At 47.7% G+C, this 23,091-nt stretch overlaps 1 protein-coding gene across 1 annotated transcript in view; it reads left to right on the top strand.

The window, feature by feature from the left end:
• The first annotated feature begins 8,609 nt into the window (after positions 1–8,609).
• Positions 8,610–23,091, top strand: part of Arhgap31 (Rho GTPase activating protein 31) — a 113,867-nt gene continuing 99,385 nt past the window's right edge. The window contains 1 exon segment of the mRNA XM_051149913.1: positions 8,610–8,758. Coding sequence (XP_051005870.1) covers positions 8,659–8,758 — 100 coding nt within the window. The 5' untranslated portion in view covers positions 8,610–8,658.

Genomic DNA, 23,091 nt, shown 5'->3' with positions numbered 1-23,091 from the left:
CCGATCAGTCTCTTCCCTTACCACTAGCAAACACTTTGTTGGGAAAAACCGGCATGGGTGTGATGGTCCTCCCAAAGAGAAGTCTAACTTGACATTCAAGAAAATCTGCCTTAACCTCTGAGACCTATCCAGCTGGAATCTCTTGCAAACTTAAGTTTCCTGCTCCAATCATGTGTCCTAAACTAGGTCTTATTTATCTTTGCATTCTCAGAACTAAGCCTTCTCCCATAGTGACGCCTCACACAGCAAATGCATATTAAAATCGTCATTTGGAATACAGCTTTTATGCGAGTGGGTGTGGATGAAAAGGAAGGAAATGAAAGTTTACTGAGTATCTGCTGTGGGGCAGGCACAGTGCCTGTAAGGCAGTGATGTGTCTCTCGGTGTTCTGGCTCAGTAATTCTCAAATGATCCATGAAAGGCACACTTGGAGAAGTACAGAAAGTTCAAATGAGTTCCCATGGAACTCAGATGATCTCAATTGTACGTGCAAACACACACACACACACACACACACACACACACTCGAAAACCTTCTTCTACCCTTGACACACATAAACGGAGACACAAGACACTTGCCAGGAAGGCTGTGTCTGCAATTCTGCTTAACCTTTAAACGTTAAGGATGAGAAAGAAAGATAAATAACATCGTGGAAACTTGGCGAGGGGGGGGTGGTTTACAGACGTGTCTGTTGCATGTGTTTTTAGAAGGAATACATATTCAAAGATGCCCACTAGATGGCAAAGCCACATCTCAAATGTTAATGTTGACCGGGATCCCCCTTCTGGAAGTCTGGGGAATTTGAGTACCTCAAGCCGAATTTCTGAAAGGCTGAATATTGTGTATAGTTTAAGGCCATGCAAATAAACTTTGCGATGCTAATCTTACAACCTTGCGGCTTGAGTCTACTGCAATTCCTCCTCCATGCACACTGACAATGTTAATGTAGATGCATTCCCTTAGCAAAACCATCTGGTTTGCATACCAAGGCTTCAGAGCCAATTGTGGGACTAAAGCAAACGACAAGGCAAAGACAAGACTCCAAGCACAGCCTCACTCCTGGGCTGAGACATTGGGCCAGGGAGCATTTCCTCTCTCACTGAGGCAAGAGGGAAGGTGCTATGAGGAAGCTGCCTCTTCCCCTGCAGCTTTTTGCCTCCCCACCACCACGACCCAAGTTTAGCTCACCCTGCAAGGGTCAGTCTGGACTCAACTCTATTAACGTGCTACCCTATCCTATGTAGTTCCTCCTTCAGCACAAGTGAGCTGTGCCAGCCGTCTCTCCCACATCCTATATTGACTTGAGCAAACCCTGGTCTCATACACCTCTGTGTGTATTTTTGGGAAATGCCACCTTGCTGTCCTGAAAATAGTGTCTACAGAGCACTCTCACATCGGTGCATCCGTGATGCCACTTACCTCCCAGCGTGCCACTAGTGTATGGAGGCTGTCTTCCCAACTTGATATGCCCACATCCATCCCAACGTGTGATGTATAGAAAACGTTCCACTTGTGTTTGTCAGTGTCTCGTTGCTATGACAAAATACCTGAGGAAGTTATTGTAAAGAAAGGTTTGCCCTCTCCCTCCCAAATTATAGAGATTTAAGTTCATGGTCAGCTGGCTCCATTGATTTTACGCTGTGGTAAGGCAGAAACATCATAGTGGAAGTACAGTGGAAGTACAACAAAGCTGCTCACTTCTTTGCAGGTGGGTTGAGGAGGGAGTCAATCCCAGTGCAAGGGTGACTTTTAAAGGCTTGCCTCTAATAATCCTCTTCTAAGTAGGCCTAATCACTTGTACAGCGAGGAATTCACCAATCTACTGATGAAGGTAGAAACTCCCTGGTCCAATCACCGCTCAGTAGTCTCACCAGCTGGGGCGAAAGCTTCACTCTGTACACCATTTATAGATAAGCCATAACAGTCTGTTAAACGTTTGGACAGGTCAGCCCAATCAATGAGTAAATGCCGAATGTAACTAGATTTCATAGACTTTCCAAAAAGAAAAAAAAGAAAGAAAGAAAAGTCAGTGTTCCTGCCCTGGAATAGGAAAGGAAGGTAACTCTCCAAATTTCTCCCAGAGGAGTAGGAGGAGCCTGTGGTGGCTCAGGGAGTCAGAAGTGGGGAGGGACTGGGCTGTTACAGTGGCTCCTGGAGCTTCCCTCTCTCTAGTTCCCAAGCAAAGACTTTGGTGTCCTTCAAAACGCGACAGCTCCCTTTATTGCTGGCCCCTGCAGTCACTGCTGTCTAAAAGGACAAGATGGGCATGCTACTACTATTGTTCCAGAATGCTCTACTGTACTATGTTTTTGTTGTTACTATCTTACTGTCCCTAACTTACAAACTGCATTAGAACATAGGTATGCATGTACAGGAAAAAACAAAATCAAAACCCACTGTGTATAAGGTTTGAAACTTTCCAGTTTCAGGTCTTCACCGGGGGACTTGAAACATCTCCCTGTGGATGAGAGAAGAGCACAATATGTGGGAAGAGACCCCGACTTCCCACGGCCACCATCTCCTACAACCACAGCGATCGCTGTCTATTTTTCCAGCAGCCCTCCTTGACCACCCCAGAGCTTCTTGCTGAGTGGTTGTATACAGTTGTTTGGCTTCCATCCCAGCTGGAGCTAGAGATAGTGCCTGAAGACTCAACCAGGTTCTAGCCACTTTTAATAATAAAGTAAATTATCAGAACGAGCATTTGGACTGAGGTAGGTATAAATAAGTGAACGAAAATTACTGTTAAAGCTTACAGATTAACATATGGGACAGGGAGCCAGAGTGGGGAAAATTGGGGGCAGGGTTGGGGGGGGGCTAAACCTCCCCAAAAAACTGGATGAGCCGCAAGAAATAGAAGGATCACTCTGTGTAAAGGAAAGAAGCCAAACAAAAACAAATGGGGGTGGGGGGCGGGAAGCTCTCATTTGTGTATGTCTCAGCAAGGAGAGAAAATTAATCCAATCAAGGTCCTGGGGCAAAACCCAGGTCCACCTCAGCCTGCATGCAGCCTCTACCTGCAGCTGGAAGCCGCAGACCAAGCTGAAGAAGCCGGTTCCATCAAGCCCCCAATTACACCTGCGTCTCTCAGCAGCCGAGGAGGGAAAAGCAAACAGCAAGAGGAAGGCCAGAGTGGAAGGGGAGGAGGAGAGTGCGGAGGAGGAGAGTGCGGGGCGTCAAGGCCTAACAACAACTGTGTACGAGGAAAACAGTTTTGTTGAAGAAAACTATTTATAGGGATGTTTTTCCTCCGCAGTCCCTGCCCCCTCGCCTTTCTTTTGTGTTAAAAGGCGCCTGGCAGATTGGTAAAAGGGTTACAGGCAGTGTACAGGAAACTGTGGAACACAATGAACGGGGCGGGGACAGCTCCCCACCCACCTAAGAAAGTCGCTTGCTCCAACGTAGAAGGACCCTGGAGGGAGACAGATGGGGCTCGGAGCCCAGGCTCTGATCCTTCTATAGTTTTCTTTTTCCAAGTTGGGGGATGGAGGGGGGGGGGGGGGGGGGGTCGGGGGGAAGGCAATGTGCCCAAAGGGTGCGGAATCCACTGAGAGAGGAAGCAGAGGCTGAAGGAGGCAAAACAGAACCAAAGCAGGTTTACAGAAATAAGTCAGAGGCAGAGAACTCCTTTAGTCAGTGAAGAGTGGTTTTTCCACTCACAGACTCTGTCCCGTTTGAAAAGTCGGAGACATAGCAAAAGAAATGATCTCAAGTGTAGCTGCCGGGAAGGATCAGAAAACTTCTCCAGGCCTCAGGGCAGACCCGCCAAGCTTCTGGGGCCACTCTTGAAGAACAGCTCAGCCATTTTTCTCTTTGGACCACTGAGCCAAATGGATCGAAGCTCACACTCAGAGCCTAAGGCTAGGCGAGGCCCTGAGCAAGTTCAGATGTGGGTTGGGTAGGTTCTGATGTGGGCACACACCGGCAATTCAGCAGGGACATTTGGCTCCCCTTCTGGCCACCCGATGTCTCCTTTCCGTACTTGACTAGAAAGGAAGTGCCCTGCTGCTCTTTGGCAGTCTCCGGTGCCAGTGCCCGTGTTGGAGTGAGACAAGTGCATTCTGTGCCCACTCAGCGTCTGAAATGCTAAAGACTCATTGGATGCCAAATTTGCATCTGGGTCAAAAGTCACAATCTTTTAAACATTCAGGGAGAACACAGAAGATCTCCAGACTGCTTAGCTTTAAAAAAACAAAAACAAACAAAACACACACACACACAAATCCCAGGTACAGTACTCAATGTAAAGATATGAGAGAGTAACTAAAATATTGGTGAGGACGTTTTAATTTCTGAAATTATTTTAAATATTTATGTAGATAACTCATCTCTGGTCCTGTCAGTTTCTATTCTATCTTACATTTTATACTGTCAAAGACCATTTCTTCCTGAAATGGTATGGACCTTGGTGTGCTGAGAAATAGGTGGAATTTTACCCTTATCAGTGCCCAGGCCATAGAAACTTGGTGTGGCCATTGACTGTCTTCCTACATCTAGACTTTTAAAGTTTCTGTGTATATGTGTGTGTGTGTGTGTGTGTGTGTGTGAGAGAGAGAGAGAGAGAGAGAGAGAGAGAGAGAGAGAGAGAGAGAGAGAGAGAGAACGAATGAGAGATCATTTGCTTTTGTTTGTTTGGGGTTTTTTTTTTTCCTTAATCTATCCTCTCATATTATATCCTAGCCACAGTTTCTCCTCTCTCCATCCCTCCCTCCCCACCCATTCCTCCTCTATTTCCCTTCAGAGAAGGGCAGGCCTCCCAGGGATATCAACCAAACACAGCATATCAAGTGAGAGAGATTATTTGTAAGGCAGTCTTTTTCTAATATTTCTCTTTCCTTCTTCCCTTTCTACCTCCAAATTCCTTATTACTTACTTTTTCATTTGGGAAAGCAAAGCAATGTGCAAAGCTTTCACCCTAAGTAGCTTCACCTTGTGGTGGCTCTCCAAGTCTGGAATCCAAAAGAAGCAGGCAGGCAGGCAGGAACACAGACCGACAGACAGATTTTTTTCCCATACAATGTTTGAGATAGAGGAGACCCTTTAAGATCCCCTTTCTCCCATTCTTAAACACTGCTCCTGCTTGCTCTTTGCAAGTCCTGCTAGAAGCAGCACTGGCTTTCATGGTCACAGAGATAGCACGGTGAGGAAGGAGAGCTGATTCGCCCTCCCATTCCTTTTCTATCATACAACCCGTCACGCGTGCTTTGCTAGTGATCGGCAGTGTGACTCCTGCATTTTGCATGTCCTCTAAGAAAGTTTGGTCCACCTCCTCTGGACCTTCAGAGGCAAGCCATTTGCAACGTAACGTAAGCGTGGATGCCACGGCCAAGAAGTACAAAGGTGGAGCCTAGATGCCAGCTTTCTCTGAAGTTCGCTTACCTTGGCTGTCCTCTGTCCCCCATTGGCCTCAGACAGTCACAGAAGCGCTTCCTGAGGAGCTGATCTCACCCCTAGATACCGAGCACCTTTAAACCAGGAACAGCTGGAGGCAGGGAGAGAGGGAAGTAGGGAAGAAGTGCATCTGGCTCAGACAACAAGCTAACACTTTAGGACCTAGGGACTCGAAATCCAGATCCTGGATGAGGAGTCTTATGAGAGCACTTAATTGGCCACCTGGGGAGGGTGATGATTGATGACGTCACTGATACTCAATCTAGTTTTATGGGCAAACCGGGTAAAGAAAAGTTGCGACCACAGATGATGCTGAAGCTTATCAATACTGGATGTCCGGCTTCTATTTGAAAACGGTGGTGAAGATTGCTCCAGTCCTTGGCAACAAAGAAAGCTGACGGCATTTTTTGGTAGCCTCCCATCCTCAGTAGGTGTAGGTAAGTGGGTCATAACAACCACAGAACTTTTCAGCGGTGGGTCTCAGTAAGCAAAATGCTTTTCCGATAAATTTACACCAGGCATAACTTATCACCAAATAGTGAGCATTTCTACCTTATTATCGTATAACCTTGAATCATAGAAAATCTGCAGTTCAATGGAAGAACCCTTTGGGACCAAAATCTGACCACACACACACACACACACACACACACACACACACACACACACACACACACACCATATGGCTGCTAAAGTAAAGATGAGGAGAAAAAAAAAAAAATAAGGCCCTTGGAGCTGAAATAAACTATTAAGCCAGTGGCTCTCAATTTTTCTAATGCTGTGACCCTTTAATATAATTCCTTATATTGTGGTGACCACCCCAACCCCCAGCCATAAATTTATTCCATTGCTACTTCGCAACTCTAATTTTGCTACTGTTATGAACTGTAAACATCTGGTGTGCAAGACATCTGATATGTGACGCCTAAAGGGGTCATGGCCCACAGGTTGAGAACCAAATGTTAACAGAGACCATTAGAGCTCTATAAAGAGACTGTTCTCTAGAAATAAAAGAAGAAATAAGCCATTATACTGAGTAACCCAAGCAGCTTAGAAATTGCTGCTCTGGCTGTTGGAAACAGAGTCAGTGACAGATTTTGAGCAAGCAAGCGCATAAACAACAGCAGTGGGGAGGATGAGAGAGGTGGGAGGAGATTGAACTTAACAAGTTGGGGGGAGGGGATGCAGGCACAGAGGAGGGTTGATGTGGAGTATCCTAACCATTGGAGAGTAGCTGTTTGCTACCAAGGAGGCCTGACCTTGACGAATCCCAGCTGGGAGGCATCAGGAAGGACTAGCTTGGAAGTGGGAGGAGGGAAAGCAGTGAGTCAGTGGTTACTGGAGGGTGTCTCATCAAGATGGCTGAGCCAGTGGTGGTGTCTCTGAGGGAGACAGCAAAGTGGAAGTAAGGAGAGCCTGGGGACTGGGCACAGACTCTAGATCCTCCAGAGGCCAGGCAGGTGCAAAGGCTAGAAGACAGGCAGAGGGAGCTCCGAACTAGAAGGTTCATCTCTGAATGGGGTTGTCATGCCGTAGCGCCCACAGTCTTTGCTACATGAGAGCACACTTGTGGTATAACCAGAGACGACAGAAATCCAGACTTCTTAAAGAGAAGTGTCTTAATTCTCTAATGTTGACTAATGTTTTTATTTATTTATTTATCTGTTTTAAGAATGATGTTTCAAGCAAAACACATCTGTAGGCCAGATTTAGTAGGCTGGCTATCAGGTCCTATCAGGACATAGAGAAAAGATCAGAGTTCAAAGTTTATAAACTGTCATGATGAAACATAAGTGACTTTAAGGGAGTCAGTAACTAATATACTACACGTAGTGCTTTTGCCAGCTATACGAATATCCCTACCCTTCCAGCCTATATATGGTTTTGAGTGTGTACAGGAAGATTAATCTAATCTTGGAATTGTTAAGGCACAAGACTTTGAGTGCTCTCTGTGTGCTGAGTACACAGAAGTCAAGGAATTCCAACTAAGCGAAAGAAAAACATGCCCTCCTGAAAGCATATGCCTCAAGTTTTAAAAAACAACCTGGGAGACTGTTCTCTGCATGATGGCAAAATGTCAGAGGCCCCTTAAAACTTGGGTTCTCTGCTCAGAAGATCTCTTGTATTTAGCAAGATCGGTGTGTGTGTGTGTGTGTGTGTGTGTGTGTGTGTGTGTGTGTGTGTGTGTGTGTGTGCCTGAACTTGAATTTGTAACTAGAAATATAACTTCCTGGGCAGTGGTTACAAAGCTGCACCTCTCTCGCCCAAGGGTATCCTAACCTCAGCGTGGGAGAGGAGACGTCTGGGCTTCAGGGACCGCAGAGCCTGGCAAGGAGAGATGGGAGTGGCCAACGTAAAGGCTCTACAGTGGGCCAGGCTTCTGGAATCCCGGTCTTTGTTACTGACAGTACTCTTGTAAGTGTTTCCAGAGGAGAAAGGCAGGCACTGAAATAGAAAGTGTCAGGACTGGGATGACAAGGTGGATAACTTCGTGAGCACCCATCCCGCGCCCTCCCTGCAGAGCCCGGCGCCGCCTTCTGCGCTGTGCAAAGAGGCAAAGAGCCGGACTGGCGGCAGGAAGCAGGCGGGCTGCCGCGGGTCCTCGCGAGGCCGATTTCCTCCGGGGCGGCCCTGGGCGATCTCCGGACTCGCAGACCCGCCTCGGGAGAGCGCAGTCTCTCCCCAAGCCCGCCAGCTCAACCCACCCACTTACTTCCTTCGACTGCGCAAACACACACGAACACACACGAACACACACACACACACACACACACACACACACACACACACACACACACACACACACACACACACACACAGAGCTGCCAAAAATTTCCAACCTCCGCCCCCCTCCCGAGCTGACTTCCTTCCAGCGCTTCCTGAGCTGGACGATCCTGGGATTTGTAAGACAGGAAAAAAGGGACGGCGCGAGGGCGGGCAAGGGGACGGGATGCTTGCTGTTCGCAGTCCCCCAGCGGTCTGAACGCAAAGCGCGGGCCTAGGGCGGAGCACACTCACAGCCCCGGGGCGGTCCCCTAGCCGCCGCGCCCCGGCTTCGGCTCCTCGCAAGGCTCAACGGAGAAGCGCGGGGAGACACGGCGGGAGCCAGAGTAGGGAGCTGACACCCGCCTGGGGCGGTGCACGGCCGGATCTACGCGCCCATGCCGACCCTCGGTGCCGCTCTGCCTTGGTGACCCGACCCCGAAATCCTCAGCGGAGCGGAGCAGAGAGCAAAGGCGGAGGGACAGCCTCTGTGGAACTAACTCATGAAGAACAAGGGTGCCAAGCAGAAGGTGAAACGAAAGGGAGCCGCCAGTGCCTTTGGATGTGACCTGACGGAGTATCTGGAAAGTTCGGGACAGGATGGTAATGTACCCCCTCCCCCCTTTTTTTGTTTAAGAGCGATGGATTCTCTTGGGGTATATTGGATGCAGTTCACAAGTTAATGTGTTCCAGGCTCGTGCGCTCACTGTAGTTTAAAAGGAAAAAAAGAAAAAGAAAAAGTCCACGGTTCTTAACCACAACGCCTCCACCCCGACGTGTAGGAGCTATGTCAGTCCTTCCGACGTGTCACAGGAGCCGTTGATGATCAGTGGTGTAGCTGTGGCGTTAACTGGACATTCCTCGGGTTAAAATCCAGGGGGCTCTGACCTTAAACTTGGGATGTTGGAAGGGAAAGATGGGGGGGGGTGTGACTGACTTGTAGAATTGTCATCAGTAGGTTTCTCTGGATGTACCGCTGTGATCATCTTAAACGTCTTTCCTGTCTCTAGGGTTTGCCTCGCTTACATCCTTTTTTATTAAAGCGGTAGGAGGTAGTGTGGTTGGGGGTGGGGTGGGGAATCCTGGCTGGGGGAGTGGTTGCACAAACATTTTCTGTATTTCTGAGTTGATGCCAAATATATAGTACCTCCTCTGGCTCCCCCCCACCCCACCCGCGCCGCCGCCCTCGCCCCCGCCCCCGCCAGAAGACCCTTTACCTCCTCTTGGCTTTCAGACTAGCATTTGGTGTGTCATGTAAGGAGTGTGTTGTTAAAAGGTCAGAGGGCCTCAGCTTTAAAATAGTTTAGGATGCAAAAGAGAAAAGAAGGGTGTTTCCGTTTTCCAAGTCAGCTTGGAAAAAGAAAAGGGAGCCAGCAGAGACAATTTAAACATTTGTTGAATGAGGGAGAATAAAAACAATCTGTAACACCATCGGAGGGCAAAAGTTTTTAATATAGGAAAGTTGGGAAAAATTGAGCATTAAATGACTCCTCTTGTAAAGCTGACTGGCTCTGCACTTAGCTGTGACCAAAAGAAGCTTCTTTTGGAATCCTCAGAGAAAGAGCCCACTACACGTGTGTATCAGTATACATAGATAGACACAACAAAAGGAAAGTTAAGGCCATGTAACTGCTCAGAATAATTCTGCCTCCAGAAAAACAACCCCCAAAACAATTCGGTTTGTCCGTATCAAGTATGCATCCCAGAAACACTGCACTGCTTTTGTTTCGCTTCCCATTTTTTGAAGACTCAGCACCCCTAGTAATTTGCAGTGGTGTGATATTCCTGTGGTATTCGGGAGCCTAGAGTCTGCTGTGCCATTAGGACAAATGGCTTAGTATTTTAGAGCTTGGGGGAACCGCTGATTTCAAAACCCACTCGGAAACTGAGGCATAACTGAAGTCAATTCATTTCATTCTCAACAACAATCTGGAAAGGTCCTTTTGAAATAGAATCACTTGGACTGATTTTTTTTTTGTTTGTTTGTTTTTAACTTGACAGAACTCAAAGTATACATCTTAACCGCTATGGTTAAGAACGCAATGTTTGTCTCTGCTTGTTTTTGCAGGGGTCCTTGTGTCAATTCATAGGTGTTGTTCTGAGGCACACACACACACACACCTACACACACAAGATGGGAGAGTTGTATAAGGGGCTTGCTAGCCACTCCCTATACTTATGAAGTCATAGGTTGAGAAATAACCTAAAAACCCCTAGGGTTCTGGGAGAGAACTTCAGAAGTGCCCTCAGGCAGCTCCTCTTTCAAACCTGTTTCGTATTTTGGACTTGTGTGTGCTCCATGTCAGAAAAGGAGGAAGGGAACTGATGTTCCATAGAAAAAGTAGAGTGCTGGTACCCCATGGTTCCCATCCTGCCAGGAACAGGAGCAAGTTCTGAGCAGAGACTCATCTCCATAGAGATGCAAGGCTCATCCATCACCAAGGATAGAGAGGGCCCAAACCTATTTCTGGTTCCTGTATACAAGTCAACATTCTCTTTTAATGATCCCCACCCCCAGGATGAAAGCTAACAGCCCTGCCACAGGTCCGTAATGTTTTAAGACTGGACATACCTGAATAGACTTCGGTTTTGGAATGAAAGGCAGCTGGCACCACCCTTAATCCCCACACTGTCATTTGTACAATGTGCAAATCAATCATGTATAATAAGCAGTTTATATAAATGAGACTAAATAGAATTTCTGCCCCCACATAGCCAACGTTCATTGCTTTCCTGTGTGTGTGTGTGTGTGTGTGTGTGTGTGTGTGTGTGTGTTGATGATGATGGTGATGATGATGACGACGATGATGACAACGACGATGATGGAACTAATACATGGGTTTCTCCAAAACAATGTAGGGGCATGTATTAGTTCATAGACAAGGCCCAGACTCTGTTTCAGGTGACAAAAGGCTGAGGAGGGTACTTCCCTCTTTGCCCATGACCTTGCAAGGGCATTTCAGAATGTTGGAAGTGGGTAACCAGAAGCCAGGAGGCTGGAAAGGACCTTTAAAGAATCATGTCATGGTCATTGAACTTTGGGGTCAAAGGGCAGAGCACTAGACCTAGGTAGAAATGGATTTCACTTTGGGAGCACAAGAATAGAGGAAGAACAGAGATGTTTAAACAAACAAACAAAAACAACAACAACAAAGGTTCTGTTTGCCACAGGGCACAAAGCCCCAAGCTAGAGTGGAGGAGGGACAGTGCTGGTGAGCACTTGCTAAACTTGTGTCCTCTGGACATGGCTGGGGAAGCTGCAGGCCTGAGTGAGAGCTCTAGGGAGAAAGAGAGAGGCTGATCACAAGAGATGGCTGTGAGCTGCTTCTCTAATTCCACAAGCTTAGCTTTGCTACCTCGGATTGGACAAACAAGTGACATTTTTTCCCCCAGCCTGGAGTGAATATTAGTCATGGCCAACTATCAGGCTTAATCTTTGGGAAGCTGATGGAAGCTGAGCTGCCTTTTCTTAGCAACTGCACACATACACGTTGAAGACACAGCTCCTAAGGCAGCCACACAGATGCCAGGTTCAGACCCTGCGGTGACCATCCCAGCACAGAAGCCTCATGTGACGGCTCACTTCTCCCTTCAACCCCCCAGTGTTGTGGATCAAACTCGGGGTTGGGAGCGTTCCCCCAAAGATAACCAAGTGCTCTAACCCTGAGCTACACCCCAACCTAATTTTCCCTTCTTGGGGCCACTTTTCTACAGCCTGATGAGACCACCACAGCAGGCCATGAACTGCCTGCTGGGACTCTTTCATTTACCCACCAACAGAGTGACTGCTACCCTGTCTGAGGGTCTCCCCTGGGAACTGGCTGACACTCTCTTCCTGTCTGGGATCTCTTCCCTCCTGCTGATATAAGGAGTCTATTTTTCCCTTTCTTCTTGTCGATCTCTGGATGTGAAGCTCTTTTCCTCCAGCTGGAAAAAAAAAAAGCACATTAGATTATTGTCACCTGTGGCTCTGGGGTGTGCATGAAGTCCAGAGACATGTCCTCGTGGTCACTTCCTATCTCTCCCTCACTAGTCATGTATTTCTGGGTCTTCTGGCAGAGTGTGGGGATGGTGGGAGCAGGGGTCAGGAGGACAAGTAAGAGGTGCTGGGAGGGAAACTGGCTTGTCGTCTGGGTTGGCCACACTTTGAGAGCTCCCTTGCCTTTCTGAGTCATCAACTGCTTATTTTACCCACTTCTTGGTGAAAAGTGATGCCTATCTGACCTGGTGCCTTCATGGCACTCAAATGACAGTGACAGGCTTCAACTACCTGGAAAGCTTTTTTAAAATGTTGGTGCCACTGCACATGGTAGCGCATACCTAAAGTCCCAGCACTTGGGATGTTGAGGCAGGTGGATCAAGAGTTTGAGGCTAGCCTGGGCTACATGGCCAGATCCTCAAGTCCCAGCACTCGGGACGTTGGGGCAGGTGGATCAAGAGTTTGAGGCTAGCCTGGGCTACATGGCCAGATCCTCTCTTCATCTCCTAAAGGAAAAAAAAAAAAAAAGTCAACACAAGGCCTCATCTCAGACCAACTAAATCAAACTCTCTCCCAGGTTGTTTTGGTACATAGACAGGGTACAGAGCCAGTGCCTACATGTAGCCCATCATTTGTAGGGCATGGGCTTTTTTTTTTTTTTTTTTTTTTTTTTTTTTGCATAAGTAGGGTCCCATCTGAATGCTTCATAGAAAATATGTGCCTTTAATTGCTTAAGTTTTTTTCTCATCCTTACCAGGCTGAAAATATGTATATTAATATAAAACAAAAAGTTATAAGTATAACATATATATAGTTTGAGAGATGACAGAAGGCTCATAAACAAATCACTGATCAAGGCAAATACAATACTGAGCTTGCTGGGAACAAGTCCCAGGGTTCCCAAGGACGAGGATGAGAGACGGGAACGACACTTGTCGCTTCATTTCATTTTATTTCTGAAGCTAAGTACTTCCTTCACTATGTTTGTTCATTTCCTTTATTTATGAACTCAGTAAACAAAACTCGGTTCCAGCCCTGTTTTGGATGCAGTGGGAAAGGAAGATGGGCTCCGGCTATAAGAGCTGCGTAGTCTCAGGGATGTGAACCAACCTTCAGACACCAGATGACTTTGAAGTCAGCCACTGAGACTACAGAGGCAGTTGTAGGAGGAAAATGTGGAAGCTTTGGTCTCCCATTAAACACACAAGATACTGTACAGACATAAACAGAGCAAGGTCATAGCAATGATGGCAAGTGCGTTCTGTTGTGGTCCTGATGTGACTCGGATGAGCCGGGGAGAGAGGGGAAGAGATTGGGAGGGTGGGACCAAGAGGAGAGGACGGAGGGGACTACAATCGGGATGTAAAGTGAATAAATAAATTAAACTTAAAAACAGATTTGGTGCTAAGTGGAGAACAGGGGGCAGCATCCTCTGCGGGCTCGTCATCCACACACGGTCCCTAGCTAATTCCTCACGAAATGGGTCTCAGCTATGGAAAGTTCTGCAAGTTTTCCCTAACTCTGCTGGGGGCCTCCACTAAGACTGCTGGAGCTCTCCTGCCTAGAATCTCAACTTTGCTTGTTTCCAGAGTGATTCGTTCACCGGAGAGACTTGTGTCCTGCCACTGGGCCTCAGTTTTCCCTCCTGTGATATAGAGGTGATAGGACAGATGAGAAAGCACATGGGTTAATATGGGTAAAGCACCTATCTGAGGACACACACACACACACCCACACACACACACACACACACACACACACACACACACACACTAGCCTGAGCCTGTCGCCTCCACCATAGCCTGGATTACCACAACCACTGAGACTGAATGGAGGCTCTCATGAGGTGAGGGGATTCCTCAGTTACCCAGCAGGACCGGAAGTAGAGTTGCTCGCTGCTCGCTGCTCGCTGCTCGCCACACTGGGAGCGAGTCCAGTTGATGCTGGGACTTCCTAGGTTTGCTGAGATGACAGGCCATCAGTGCACATGGGCGGAGAAGCCAACCGTCAACCCGAAACAAAAGCACTTCAGAAGATCGGAGAGCCTAGCACTCAGGAGGCCGAGGAGCAAAGCTCTCAAACTGGCGGCCAACCGGGGCTGTGCAGCACATTTTTTTTTTTTTAAATCAGAGACAGACAATTACTTCTGAGCCTTAGAAAAATGAGAGAGAAACCGGGTCTTAGTTGGGGAGAGTGGTAAGGCGGAGCAGCAACCTGAGGGGCTTTAGCATAGAGAGGCATCCCCATCCGGGGCTACAGGGGTGAAACTGGAAAAGGCGGGAGAGGGCGTAAAGACTGCCTGGCCAACCCTGAGGCCCCGCTGGGACTACTTTGTTTCGGGATATAACAAACAACCCACACAGAGAATGGAAACAGCTACTTCCTCCTACCACATGGCTGCCTTCTGCAAGCCCTTTCCTTGACTACAGGAACAGCCTTACCCTCACTTCTCACATGGCAGCCCCTCTGGCAGCCTCTCCAGTGCCTTCCAGTTTCCAGGAGCACCAGTGCCATTGCCTCTGAGGAAGCCCGCTCACTCCCTCCTCCCCTGCCTACCTGGAGCCAGGGAACTATCTGCTGGTTATAGGGGAGCTTTGGGGTCACTCATAGACTGTACCAGAGGGAAACAGGCGGACAGAGAGAGCGCACACCCACATCGCATTCAAATAGAAACAAGTTCTCCTGCAGCATCCAGACAGCAGTGTTGGATGCCACTGTATAGCACCCTTGGTTGTGGGTTCGAGGCCAGCCAGTGTTGTATAGGATTCACGGGCCACCCCTGGAAGCGTTCTTGTTAGGGAAGGAAACACCGAGGCTCCCACAGTTTGGCTAACTGAGACAGTTCTCAAGCGCTTGTTCAGACAGTTGGGATCTGATACAGTGGGTGGCTCTGAGCAGTGGGTGGGACTGAAAGTTCCAAGACTCGGGCTGGGCGTGGGAACCTTTAACCACCACCCACTTTGCCACTGGATATTGAAGCTGACGTTTCTGGAAGAACGTAGTGATAAAACCACCTGGCCAGGGCTTCCTGTTGCTCATTCCCTCCAGAACAGGCTGCCCACGCTGGGCCGCCTGTCCACTCTGGCTCAGGGGTCTCAGGATCCCACTTCCTTTTTGCGGTTCCTACAGGCCAGTCTTGAAGCCAGGAACATGGAATTAGTTATTTTCCCACATATTGTGCGCCACACATTTAAATCAGACGCAGCGTCCTCTGGCCCCCACCCCTGCCTCTTCTCCCACTCTTCAAATTAATCTTATGAGTGCAGTTCTCTTAAGTGTTTCCCCCAAGGCTCCAACACAAAGGCTATGCTTGAGTTGAACTGATCTTGGCGCCTCTCTCTCAAAAGGCTGGCCTCAAGTAGTGTGTGAGGCGGAATCACAGCCTGCTAGAACTCCAGGAGCCTGGACAGCCCCTGTTGAACTAATGTTCCCCTGGTTGGGACCTTAGATAAAGGTTAAAACAAAGAACTCCCCTCCACTGGAAAAAGAAGGCTCGCAACAGCTTGTAGGAGAATGAGTGATAGCACTCCTTTGTGTGTGTGTGTGTGTGTGTTGTGGAGGGGCGTTGTTTGTTCTTTGGTTGGATTTTTGTTTGTTTGTTTCTTTTGTTGTTGCTTTGGTTTGATTTGGGTTTTTTTCTGAGATGGTTTCTGTGTGGAATGGAGCCCTTGGCTGTCTTAGACTCGCTTTACAGACCAGGCTGGCTTTGAACTCACAAAGATCTGCCTGCCTCTGCCTCCCAAGTGTTGGGATTAAAGGCGAGCATCATGACACCCAGAAAGAAGCAAGTTTTTATATAGAAAGACCAGAACATCGGGCTGCTAGTTAAAGGAGGTGTGTGGGGTGGAGTGGGGTGGGAAATAAGGGAAGCTTTCTTGGAAGAAGAGAAGGGACTCAGTGTGAAGGCTGGATTAAATTATTTACCACCATTGTCCAGATAGGAAAGGTGAGATTTAAATCAGGCTCTATCAGACACCCAAGCACACTCTTAGTCTGGAATCATATCTTCCAGAAGAGAATAATTCATAATTTCGCACTTAACCAGTTTTGTCCCTCACAAAACCCAGAAAGATATTTTGTCTTTTGCTTTGCTTTTTCTCCCAGTCCAAACCAGAACTAGTCATAACAACTGGTGACTGAAAAGCACTTTGTCCCCTGCAAGTTGCTTTGGGCACATCTAAGAAAACTTTTTGTTTTTGAGAAAAACACATGGGCATGCTTGCATATTCTCTCTCTCTCTCTCTCTCTCTCTCTCTCTCTCTCTCTCTCTCTCTCTCTCTCACACACACACACACACACACACACACACACACACACACCATCCACACCCACCCGTTTCAAGTCCTCCTAGGTCCCTCCTGACCCAGCGCAGCCACAAACCTCTTCCCTCTGGAAATACCCATGGCCATAGAATAAGAGGCCTTGTTTCCTTCTCTATTCTCCCCACTGATCTGAGCTGCTCCCAGCTCTGTGTATAGGCAGATGGCAAGCTCAGATGACGTAGTAGCTTGCGCCTATCTCTGTAAGCCTATGGTGGGCACATGATCGTTGCTTGGTATCTACCTAGGATCTATCGTCCTACCTAGGAAGTGGGTGTCGGAGCCCTTTTAGATATCTCACGGTAAGGATTCTACTCATATGCTGTATTATCAGGAAGCCAAGACTCTTCCATGGTCCTTGGGGTTCTGTGCTAGTCCCAAGCTTTGCATGGAACTCTGCAGAAACTGCCTTTCAACCACCTCTCTATCTGGTATGAAGCAATTGAGGTTCTAAGACCGAGTCTGGGGCACTTTTTGTTCTAGTTCAAGCTTGGCTGGTACATCAGGCTCTGGAGCCACACCCATAGCGTGATGCTGGCCCAGAATTCCTTGGGAAGGGAGAGGGGTAATTGTTACCCATACCCCTGAAAAGCAACATATAGCAGCTCCTACTGTTACTGATGCTAGAACACAGCTGGAAACAGCTGGCACATAAATAAGTCAACAACGTTTGGAAAAGGCCACTGCAAAAACTCATGTGAATAGCTCTTTCCATGGAGTTTTATGATCTTACTATCTGTTTTGCTCTGCTTTTTAAAAAGAACTGTGTGTGTGTGTGTGTGTGAGAGAGAGAGAGAGAGAGAGAGAGAGAGAGAGAGAGAGAGAGAGAGAGAGAGAGAGAGAATGTGCACACATGCAGGTGTGTAGGCAGGGAGTACTGAGTAGGGAAGCCAGGACCTTGCATGTGCTAATCAAATACTGTAGCATTGACCTACATACCCAGCCTCATCTTTAGGTTTTTAATTAGAAACCACCTTGGTGGGACTTTGAATGGAAGCAACAAAGTTACTTTGATAATGCATGAGACACTGCTGCAGTGGTTCTCAACCTGTGGCTTGTGACCCTTTTGGGGGTCGAATGACCCTTTCACAGGGCTTGCCTAAAGCTATTGGAAGACACAGATATTTACATTATGATTTATAACAGTAGCAAAATTACAGTTATAAAGTAGCAATGGAAATAATGCTATGGTTGGGGGTCATCACAACATGAGGAACTCTAGTAAAGGATGGTGGCTTTAAGAAGGCGGAGAACCACTGCACTATTGGGCTTACAAAGATGTTCTCAAGTTGGTCTTGGCCTAGAGGTGATCAAAAGACAAACAATCAAACAAACAAAAAACCCAACTTTCTAAAAAGTACAAAGAAGAACGAGGTGAGGGCTATAGATGGTGTACAAGCAGGGGGTGCTAACACGCGAGTCAGCTGACTGCCAGCCATCGGGCAGAGGGTTATTTGTATCCTGAATTATTAAAAAAAAAAAAACAAAAACAAAAAAACAAAAACAAAACAACAACAACAACAAACAAGGATCATCTGACTGTGAGGAGCAGCAGAGGCTGGAGTTTAGAGGCGGGGAAACTCTGTGGCTTTGCCTGACACTTGGGATTAGTGACAGGCTCTGTGGCTTGGAGGAAACGTAAGCTCTGGTGAAGCAGCAAGGGACGAGGAAGGCAGGAGGCTGTCTTCAGAGCAGGAGAGAGAACGTACCCTCAGGTGAGCACACAGCAGCAGAAATGGTAGGAATGGCCACTGGTTTGGCTGGCTGTGCCTGAATCTGTTTCTTGCCCAGACACAGAAAAATAAGGCATTTAACCCAAGGATAACGTTTAAATATATAGATATAGATGTAGATATAGATATATTAACTGAGCAGGTCCTGGTGGCATCCACCTATAATCTAGTTCTTAGGGTACTGAGGTAGAAAAGAGGCCAGCCTGGACTGTACATTGAGTTTGATGGCAGCTAGGAAGCCAGTCCGGGAAGGAGGAAGAGGAGGAGGGAAGAGGAAGAAGAGGAGGAGAACCAGAGAAGGAGGGGAGGAAGAAGAGGAGGAGAAAGAGGAGGAGGAGGAGGAAGAAGAAGAAACAGAAGAAAAAACAACTAAGACTTAAGGGGGGAAATGAAGGGATAAAGAAAAGAAAGAAGGAAAAAGAATAGCAGAAATACATAGAAGAGTCCTGACGAGGTAGCTCTGTCAGTAAAGTACTTGCCATGCCAAGTTGGGTTTTTGCTGTTGTTGTTGTTTTGTTGTTTTGTTTTTAAAGCTAGTTGTGGCTGCATGTGGCTCCCCCTATGTCTTGTTGGCCAACCAGCCTAGGCTGCTTGGTGAGCTCTGGGCAATTGACAGACCCTGTGCCAAAAAACAAGATGGACACCTGAAAAATAGCTCCTGAGATTATCATCTGCACTCCACATGGTACACGCGCGCACACACACACACACACACACACACACACCAATGCACCTGCACACATGCAAACATGCATACACATGCTCAGAGAAAGGAAAGATATTGCCCACCCTGATTTTGTTTGCGGTTTTTTTTTTTTCTTTTTAAAGAAATTATTATTGTGTGTGCATGAGGAGGTCAGAAGACAACTTGGGGGAATTGTTTCTCTCCTTCCACCATGGAATCTGCCGACCAAATTCAAGTTCTGGGGCAACCCTTCCTCCATTTAAAAAAATAATTTGAAAAAAAAAAAGTTTTTTTTTTTTTTTTTTTTTTTTTTGGAGACATGGTCTTACTAGCCTGAATATAGACCATGCTGGCCTCTGCCTCCCAAGTGCTGGGATTAAAAGTATGCACCACCACACATGGCTAAATCAGTTCCTTAAGTCTATAGCTACACGGTATAAAACTGTTCAAATTCAACCTCGTCCTGCTGTAGAAAGTTCCACTCTGTCTCTGTTTGACAAATGAGGACCAGCTCAGACAGTCACTAGCTAGCGTCTCCTAGCCAGGAGGTGGGAAGAGAAGCCAGACTCCAGCCATATCTGATGGACAGTCAGTTTCTCTGTGGCTTTGTCTGCTGCAGTCTCAAATAGATGTGGCTTTGCCAGCAGTGGGCTACACAGAGTTTTAGTTTGCCATGTGCTGCCAGACTAACCTCCAGTAGATGTGAAACAACTTACGAAGCCTTGACAACAGAGTTCCCATTCCTCAGTTTTCAAAGTGAAGTGTGAGGGTTCCCAGTGACAAGCTTGAAAGGGCAGCAAGCACCACCACCCTCCTACCCCACCCCACCCCACACGCCCCCTGTACCCTCCCACCCCTCACACACACCCTGCCCCTCCCCATACCCCCTACACCATCCCCCTACCCCCCACACCCCCTGCACCCCCATGCCCCCCACACCCCTGTACCCTCCCATCCCCCACACCCCCTGCACCTCCCCACACCCCCTACACCACCCCCTACCCCCACACACCCCTGCACGCCCCATGCCCCCCACACCCCTGCACTCCCCACACCCCACACACTCCCTGTACCCTCCCACCCCCCACACCCCCTTGCACCTCCCCACACCCCCCTACACCCCCACCCCCCTACCCCCCACATTCCCCCACAGCCCCCTGCACCCCTCACACCCCCACACCCCTGCACCCCCACACACACCCACACCCCTCTGCACCCCCACACCCCCTGCACCCTCACACACCCCCACACCCCCACCCTAAGCAGCCCCTTCCACCACTTCTTAGCCATCTGTTTCCTGCATGCCGAGTATTACAGGGAAACAATGATGTCAGCCCTTCCATAGAAATCAGCACCTCCCTGTTGGCCCCTCCCCTTCAATGAATATTTTTGTTCCTCTTTCTGGCTTTTGTCTTGCCCATTCGCTTAGAGGCTGAGTGGTTGACGTCGATTGTTGGCTTTTCTTACCAAGTTTTAGCTATCTAAGTTTTACTGTGGCCTTCAGAGTACACGTGTCTCTCTGGGGGTCCATATTTGGAAAGCCCTTTTTTGTTTAGTTCATGGCTAGAACCTGGGCTTGGTGCTAATAGAGAGGGGCCATTTTGCTTTCTGGAGAAAATGATGTCAAATGCAAGACTGACATATGCTCAAAGCCAATGGTGGAACCTTGCCTGGGGCCCTAGTGGGGCAGCTTGAAGACTGTAGTAACTAGGGCACAGGACTTACAGCTTAAGGTCAGGAAAATACACCCATGACGTCATCCACGGACATCCTGCATTCCCCCGTCTGATGCTGGACTGTAAATGGGGCAGGTTCCTCCTCCTTTTCCTTTTTTGCCCTTAGAGACAATTTGGCTCCTAATGAAAGGGACAGAGTCTCTAGGGAGAGTATGAGTTTTGAAATGTGAGTCCAAAAACAATTTTAATTCATAATGAAAAAAATTGTAGCTCTTTTAAGATTTAATTTAAAGGCTGGGCATGGTAGCGCACACCTTTGATAGCAGCACTTGGGAGGCAGAGGCAGGAGGATCTTTGTGAGCTCATAGTCAGCCTGGTCTACATATTGAGTTCCAATACCACCAGGACTACATAGAGAGACCCTATCTCAAATAAATAAATAAATAAATAAATAAATAAATAAGTTTAAAATTAATGTTTGAAGATTAGTCAAATTACCTTTTTAGAAATACTCTTTAAATTCAATGCTTAGATTCCTTGAAAACACAATGAACAAGGAATAAAGGTTTAAATGGCTGTTTGCCCAGGTCCTGCAGGGGCAGCCACTCCCTGGGGGATGCATGATGCTGCCCAGTGGCCCCATAGCCCTGCTGGCTGCTCCTGCCAGGGTCTTCCTCAGAGACTTGCTTTCCAGGGCTTGTTTTTCTGAGCTCTTAGGTGAGTAGGCCACTGGGAAAAGCAGTTAATCTTAATTTTTACTTTTTTAAGCCAGAAGGGGCGGGGGGGAATTAAAAAAAAAAACTAAAATTTTTATGGGAACAAAGTGTCTAGGGTTGTTGAAGTTTGTCTCCAACTTTATTTTGGAGGAAGTCTGTCAAGCTGCTTTCCTATGACTCCAAACTCCCTTCGGGGTCCTTTTCAAGCGTAAAGGAACCAGGGGTGTGAGTGGCTGTCATCGGTGTGGTACCAGGAAGTCATACCCAGCTTCAACCTCGTCACTCAGAACATGGTTCCAGAGCTGTGGAAGCTAAGAGCTCTGAGAACAAATTGCATGGTCCCTCATGGCTGCTTCTTTTATTCTCTTAGACATACTAAATTATTTACTTTCTATGGTTGGTTGCATTAAAAAGAAAGCCAGCTTTAGGACTCTTATCTGCTGGTAAATATATCTGGGGCAGGAGCATCGCAAACTTTCTAAGTTTCACATTTTTTTAGTAATCTCCCAAAAGACACGAATCTTAAAACAAAACCCCAAATTAAGGGGCAGGGTGGGGATGGTGTGGAGGGGAATTGTAGTAAAAGTTTGTGATTACAGTGACAGCCATGCTGTCTCTATCTGGGCTTTAGGAGAAGGGGAAAACTCAACACAAAGCCTGTGCCAATCGTTGATGGAGCAGGAAAAGCCTGGGCAGGAGACCCTTCCCATGTGCCTGTCTACCTCAGGGGGGGTGGGTGGTGGACTCAGAGTCTGAGTATGAAGGAACCGCATTCTGCTGGGCAGCACAGGCCAAGGGATGCACCCCGCACCCCTTGGCAGATGGCAAGGTTTCACAGCAAGAGGTGTGTGTATTCTCTGTGCTTTTAAGGGGTGTGGGTGCAGGGGTGAACACTCACTCAAGGTGAGCTAGACAGAGATGGGTTGTAAATGCTGCAGGCGGTCGAGTGGAATTGTCCAGGGTGTTTATTGTTGTGAGCAAGTGAAAGCAGCTATAAGCGTTGAGGTGGCCCTCCTCCTCCTGCCTGTAGTCCCTCCCGGCCATTTCATGTTGCCGCCATAACCACTCAACAGAGACTTAGCCACATCGCACAGGTCTACAGCACTTCCTTCCAGTTCTGGGAATCCGACACAAACCTCGCCACACTACGGTGCTGGGAGTGTTTTCCTTTCTAGAGGAGCCGGAAAAGGATCCATTTCCTTACCTTTGCACCCTGTAGAATCTACTCACACTCCTTAGCTTCTGGACCCTTCCTCTTTAAAGCCAGTGACACTTAACTTTCTGACCATTCTTCTTCAAGACACAGCTCCTCTTCCCACAGCTGGAAAGGGGTCTCCAATTCTAAAAAAACCTATCTCTAGGACCCTATCTCCATCTCCAGGTCTTCCACTTAACCAAATGGACTCTTCCCCATCCCTGTCGCTTGGTGGTCGTGTGATGTTAATCCAAGTTCTAAGCTGTTAAAAACACCCTTCCACTGCGGATCCCTGGAAACAGAGAAAAACTTTGTTGTGTTCTGGGTGTCTGCACTGTGTATCGTACCTACTGCTACCCGACTCTGCTCGGCCAGAGGTGCTGGGATTATGGCTTCTGTTTACTGAGACTCCACCTCTCACCAGGCCTTGCACAGTGTTGAGTCATGTGTCTCTGAAAACAACTCTGGGAGGCAGGTATTATGTTTTCATTGGCACACAGTGGTTGCACATATTTATGGAGTACAGGATGGTATTCCAGTGCAATGATCAGATCAGGGTAAGTGGCATGTCTATCAGCTGAAAGGTTGATCGGCTCCTTGTTTTAGAAACATTTTAAATCATTATATCTTCTC

This window comes from Acomys russatus, chromosome 8 (assembly GCF_903995435.1).
Source record: "Acomys russatus chromosome 8, mAcoRus1.1, whole genome shotgun sequence".
NCBI lineage: Eukaryota > Metazoa > Chordata > Mammalia > Rodentia > Muridae > Acomys > Acomys russatus.
Note: the sequence above shows the minus strand (reverse complement) of the source record. Positions and strands in the feature narration are given on the sequence as shown.